This window comes from Argentina anserina, chromosome 2 (assembly GCF_933775445.1).
Source record: "Argentina anserina chromosome 2, drPotAnse1.1, whole genome shotgun sequence".
Classification (NCBI taxonomy): Eukaryota; Viridiplantae; Streptophyta; class Magnoliopsida; order Rosales; family Rosaceae; genus Argentina; species Argentina anserina.
Window position 1 is genome coordinate 17,739,160 of NC_065873.1, and position 6,520 is coordinate 17,745,679.

The 6,520-nt window shown below is 34.4% G+C and overlaps 1 protein-coding gene across 1 annotated transcript; it reads right to left on the minus strand.

Moving 5' to 3' along the window:
• Nucleotides 1-3,603: 3,603 nt before the first annotated feature.
• Nucleotides 3,604-5,126, minus strand: LOC126785461 (uncharacterized). Its single transcript, XM_050511160.1, has 4 exons — nucleotides 4,984-5,126; nucleotides 4,399-4,892; nucleotides 3,916-4,174; nucleotides 3,604-3,809 (listed from the first exon to the last, which is right to left on the minus strand). Exons 2-4 carry the CDS (start codon nucleotides 4,663-4,665, stop codon nucleotides 3,790-3,792), a joined length of 546 nt encoding a protein of 181 aa, XP_050367117.1. The 5' UTR covers nucleotides 4,666-4,892; nucleotides 4,984-5,126; the 3' UTR covers nucleotides 3,604-3,789.
• Between the last annotated feature and the right edge of the window lie 1,394 nt (nucleotides 5,127-6,520).

The following is a 6,520-nucleotide window of genomic DNA, read 5'->3' on the forward strand; positions in this document are numbered from 1 at the left end:
AAATTATTTATTTACATCTTTTTTCTACATACTTAACCCTACTTTGAATTATATATTCAATATACCCACCCATTCAAATATAGTGTGTTGTGTATAAATATATTTTTATATGTACACATTGTTGGAGGATTAACAAAACGAGAATAATAACGACGTAATAGAACAAAACGTAACCGTTTATTGATTGATAATGAGGCCAATATATAGGCATTACATAACTACAATCCCGTAGAATTCGGAGTCCTAATCTATTACAGAGATGTGAATCTATCTCTAACAGAAAACCTAATAAGGCTAAGACACACACAATAATAGAATAGTAATTCTCTCGGAACACACATTTATTTTTAATTTTCAATGTATTTATTTATTTATATTTTTTCTAACATCTTTTAACATACCATATCACATAAAATAATAAATATATAGATCAATAACATGTTTCGAAAAAACAAACATTGTAGCAAGTGTTCATCTTAAGTAATTTTATTAATTTATTTCATTATTCAATATGAATAAATATATAATGACAATACTACCCCTTAAATGCATGACATGTGACGCAAAATTGGATAGAAACAGTTAAATTTAACGGATGGGGTGCAAATCGGTAATTTTTACCAAGTTTAGGAGGTAAATTGACTCAAATACAAGTTCGGGATGTAAATCGGCAATTTTTATCAAGTTTAGGAGGTAAATTGACTCAAATGCAAGTTCGGGGTGCAAATTGACAATTTCAGCCAAATTTGGAATGAAGGAGTGCGGTGTGTCTATATACATACATACATACATACATACATACATACACATATATATACATATATATGTATATACATATACAGTCCCTATCCAGAGTGAAGCTATCCAGAGTGAAGCTTCACTCTGAAATTTCAGAGTGAAGTTCCAATTTTGGCACACTTTTCGGTCAAATTTTTTCAGCATAAGTGATTCAATATTTAGGTATGCTATTCAAGATCATCTCAATAAAGTTTCATCCAATTTGACAATGATTTGAGCTTTCAAAATTGAGATTTACACGAACGGTTCACGTTGAACAGTTTTAATTCATTCATTGATTTAATCTAATTTCAATACCTTAACGATGTCCGAATTAGATGAAATTTTGTATAGATGATATTGAATATCATACCTAAATATTGAATCGCTTATGCTGAAAAAAATTGACCGAAAAGTGTGCCAAAATTGGAACTTCACTCTGAAACTTTAGAGTGAACCTTCACTCTAGATAGGGACTATATACATATATATGTATATATATGTGTATGTATGTATGTATATGCATGTAGCAGAAATGTAGTGAAAATTTTCATTGCTACAACAAATTCATGGGATCAGAATGATACAAGATTATAAAAAGTACCAACTTTACCATCCCTTGGACATGCAATTATATATATAAAAAAATCTGAAATTAATTAAAACCAAAGCTCATACAAAACTTCATGGTGATTTCTACATACATCAAAGATAGCTGTTTTGTTCATAGGGACATATAGGGTGATCCAGCAGCAAACAAAGAGACATTCAATCTTATTGATTTGAAAGAACAGATGTTTGACAAGTAGGAATTCTGCCTAAAGCTCCCAGTCAGTTTGATCGAGTAGAGAAATTCCTTGCCATTATTCAATCATTTGCCATTGCCAATCAGTGGGACACTTAGATATATTGCTTAGTATATACAGTAGAATCCTTGCTAAGCTGATTATCTTTTGTACTGCTTTTGTTTGAAGTTTTGAAATTTGAGAACCTGAATGAACTAATTAACATGCAGTATTGTATGCCTCAAACTCCAAATCAAGAACGACGAACACTGTTTAGACTCTGAAACGTGGTTATGAACTTATATTGCTACTTGCTAGATTGTTAATTTATAGGTATAATGCCGACTCTAGTTAAGTTTGTAGTGGTCGACAGTCATGGCTTACGCTGCTAGACATTAACGTCACCACTTCATTAATTGGTAGCTACCACACCCTTTGGTAAATTCATTTTAATTCTCCCTTCTCAGCTGATTTTGCTGCAGCAATTCATCTCAATGTAGCACTAATTAATGGCCTATTGTATCCAAATCCACCTTGTACTAAACTCCAGTACCTCTAGCAAGATCTTCTTTTTTCAGCTTCATGGATTGAATCCAACACAACCTTTGCTGCCATATATATCTTCTTAATTTCTTCATCTTCAGGATCAGATTGCTTATTGAAAATTTAACAAGGCTTTTTTTTTTCTAACTAAATTATGCAGCTTCCAGGTGACTGTTCGGTCTCATCTAGGAATTGAAAGATATCAGCCTGCATGCATCGAGATTGAATAGGCAGATCGAATCGACAGAGAAAGTGACCATTAATACATAGATGTTTGTCCCAAATAAGTTTATCAGGACTACTATATGAGCGTAATTCGCAGGGAGTTTAGTGATTTGATAAACACGGTTTAGTTGTATATACATGTAAAAATCGACATCCCAAGAGTACAAACAGATGGGCCGCAAAAATATTTGTATCACTACTGTACTCTGATATAACCATGCATTATTGTGCAGCATCCTCCAGCTTGCATTAGAGAGTGTAGCTCAGTTCCTCGGGTGGGATTTTCCATATATCTGAACCACGTACCAGCTGTTAGCATCCTTAATTCGGTATATACTCGATCTAAACTCCCAACATTACATATAGCTTACAATTTCAATTTTACCTGCAATATTGTGCTGACTTCCAATCCAAGCAAGACAAACAGCCTTTATATATAACCATAAAAAACTTCCACATCTAAAGCAGTTTGGATCTGATCGCTAGTAGAAAAAGTTCCCAAACACTTCGCATGCTTATGTTGACTTCGAAATACATAAGTTATGTGTGTTTAAACTTTAAAGAGAGAGAGAAACTGTAATACAATTAGCATGATGCAAACAGCATTTAGCATGCATGCTATTCAACCCTGGCCTGTTATTGCCTTCTCCATCTTTCTTGTCAGTTGTGAACTTGTGATAGGAGGCCATATGTATATTACACAAATCCTTGATCCTTTAAGGAACTTGAAAACATGAAATATTATTAGCAGCATAATTCTAGCTTGTCTTATTTTCAAGCAATTGAAGAAATAATTTTGCTCTGTGCAGTGTATGTTATAATTTCCACGGTATTACATATAGAAACTATAAATCACTCACATGGATACATTAAACAATTGTGATAATTAATAAGTTTTACCACAACAAGCATTGATGCAACAAGAAACAGCAAATGAGCAAATAAATAATTTCTCCTCTTTTATGGTTTCAAGCTCCTTGACAAAATTTGATGCTCTATCACAAACAGCTCATATGTAATCATCAGGTAACTAGGTATAAAGTATTATTCCATAAACTTCCTATTATTTGTCAAAAGTTATTTCATTCGGTCATAGGGGTGTTTTTTACACAATTTTCTTAATTAGAGTGTGAGAATGTAAAGGATCGGATGAAAATTATTCTATATAGAACAACTCAATTAGTCATAGCTGAAAATGTAAGAGTTGAAATAACCAGGTAATTCCATGTTCACACAATAACACACCTCAAATATGACACCAGTTTTAAAACCTTGCTCCACTTGGATACTTTGGTTCAATTGTGGCCAAATTTCATTGACATATCAATTCCTTGATTTTACATTCGAACATCTCTGAAAATTAAAGATGTTCAATCATTATATATATTTAAGGTACATTGATCAAGCGTTTGATTGAAGAAGCTCTTGAAAACTACACTCTAGCCCCATCTTCTTCCATTCATAGCTCTAGCACAACAACTGTCCAAACAAAATAATCTCAGGGGTTAGGTTAGAAGAAGCAGGCATTACAAGTCTTTTAAAGAAATAAAGAAGTATATATAGTTGCTTAAGAAGTATGACGTACAGTCTGAATCTGAGGTGATCCAATTGCCTTTCTTGGGTTGCCAGTGATCTGAGTTTTGAAACTTTGTTGAATCCAAGGATTGAATGTTTAAACTTTGATCATTCTTCAATGAAGATGCTACTGAAATTGCCGAGTAGGCAGAGGAAGTGGCGGAACAGCTTTCCAATTCCCATCTAAAGCTGATCTTTGGGGAGTCATTGCTTAACTGGTCATCATCTGGTACTGGTTTTAGAGTTCCACGATTGCGAAATTGCAGAACCTGAACGATAAAACAATGTTATAATCCAAAATCATGCAAGTAGCTACAAGATCATACATATATAGTAAGTTGCTATTGCAAGAGAATATAGATGACATGTTACTTTGTTTTTAAATTTCCGCGTACTGTCAAATATTGATTAGGTGATCCTTTTCGAAAAATCTGTGATCCAGATTCATGGTATGGCAACATAAGATGCTAGTTATATCTAAAAAAATATTTACCTTTCGGCCAATGTACTTTCCTCCCTTTTCAGCTGATTTTGCTGCAGCAGCCCATCTTATTAGCTCCTTCATTCTTGATAATGTTTTAGTCTTGTCCTCCTTAATCCTTTCTTTCTTTTCTGATGCTCCACACTGGTCCTGGTTTGTGTTAGTAGAGATTGATAACGTTGAGTCACTTACTGGTAAAACCTTGCTGCCTACTGTAGCCGGATCCACCTTGTTACTATTGTCCATATCTCTAGCAATATCTTCTTTCTTCATCTTCATGGATAGAGTCCAATACTGCTTTTGCTGCCTTCTATTTATGCTATCAAGTCTTCTCAGATGAACAGTACTATAAAAGCAAGCCTGTGCTATATCCTTCCTACACAGAAAGGCAAATGGCTTGAACTTCTTACGAGCAAATTTTTTTTCTTCAAATCCTCTTGTTTTTTGATAAACACCAACACCCCCACTCTTAAAGAAAATTATGTAGTTCTGTTTAGCTTCTTGATCTGGAATGCAAAAAAAAAAAATAGCAAAATGATTAGTAAAGATGTATAGTATGATTGCGAAATGGGTTACTGAAATCCAAGTATCTCTTACCATTACTATTTTTTTTCTTGTTGGTAGCAGCAGAAGACTCCTCTCTTGCTTTTCCTTGTGTAACTTTAGAAAGCCATTGAATAAGCTGCTATATTATAAGTCATCAAGAGATTATATCAATTTTGATTGGAATGCAAAGAATGAATTTGTTTGGCTATGAATTTACACTGTTTTTACCTGCATGATTAGGCTTGTGTTTAGAGCCTCCCTTATATAATGCTACTTCGAACACTGTGAAGCAGATGACTTATTTGGTCAAATGGACAGCACAGAGAGATCTATCTAAGCTGTCTGGATGCTCAAGAATCCTGTCTCGTCTATGAAACCTTTGGGAGAAGAAGACAAATGAAATTAGAAGGGAATCTAAGGAAGATGTGGGAGACAACTAAGCAGTGAGTAGGAAGATTGGTTAGTGATTCTTTGTAACATTGGGAACATTTATAAGGATGACAATGTGGTGAGTATCAACAAAAAATAAGGTTTAACTAAGAACCTACACTTGTGGCTATTCTTTTAGCCATACACTTGTTTCCCTCATGGTCCATCAATCCCATTGGTCCCCTTCTAAGATTTACCAGGGGTTTGATATTTTGCCTTGCTATAGTAGTAAGTTCTGAAAGTGTTGAGCAAACTTTCAAACGAGCATTATTGCATTAGTAAGAATATGAACTTATTCAAATGATTGAGGCTATTAACATATAGTGATCTGTGAGCAAGAATATAGGATGCTGCACAGTGGCTTCTTAGCAGGAAAACATGAATACACAAGTACACAACATGGGATTATAAATAAGAGTTGTATGAAACACTGAAATTTGATTAAACAATATGAAAGAGGTTGGAGGGTGCCATGTTCCCTAACAGACTAGAAATGCAGAAATTTATAAAAACTGTTACAAAGTGAAAAGGATTACACTGGTTACCAGATTCCCTACTATTTTTGGCTAATTGAGTATAGTTGATTATGAAAAAACTTAAGAACATTGTAGCTGTAATTCCAGGAAATTCTCTCTATGTTTCCTTCTCCACTCATATATCCCTATAAACATTTACACCCTCAATGTGTGTGTGACTGTGTTTCTGTTAAACTAATGTTAAATACACATGTCGGTTGAGCATGTGGAGAAGGAGACTCTTCAGGGCAGCTCAAGAACAAAAACAAACTCATTGTTGCTCTCACATGGGGGTGAGTGCAGATCATATGCAGATATGCTCTAGTAAGATGAACAAAAGCTATATTTTAATTACAGTGTTGAATCTAAACAAGAGGTCTAGTTTGTTGAGCTTATCTGCGTCTACGCTGCTCCGGCCTTTCACTTTCACTGGCTTAATTGAGACTATAGAGACTTGGGGAACACAGTTAACATGAAGAGTGATGTGTTTCATCGTCCACTTAGCTTTAGATTTTGAATGTCATTTCACGGATGATGGTGCTACCCAGAAAGAATAAGTTCCTCTCATCAAACCTGTCGCTATTTTCGCATTCATGTGTTGCTGGGGACTCATGGTTGTGGTCTCATCCACGTTCTGTATTTCT

Excerpts from the sequence above, each read along its gene's own strand:
- LOC126785461 (XM_050511160.1), bottom strand. The coding sequence starts at position 4,665 with ATGAAGATGAAGAAAGAAGATATTGCTAGAGATATGGACAATAGTAAC. Across the intron at positions 4,175-4,398 it reads GAAAGTACATTGGCCGAAAG|GTTCTGCAATTTCGCAATCG; the intron begins GTAAATATTTTT and ends TTTATCGTTCAG. Across the intron at positions 3,810-3,915 it reads GATCACCTCAGATTCAGACT|TTGTTGTGCTAGAGCTATGA; the intron begins GTACGTCATACT and ends TTGTTTGGACAG.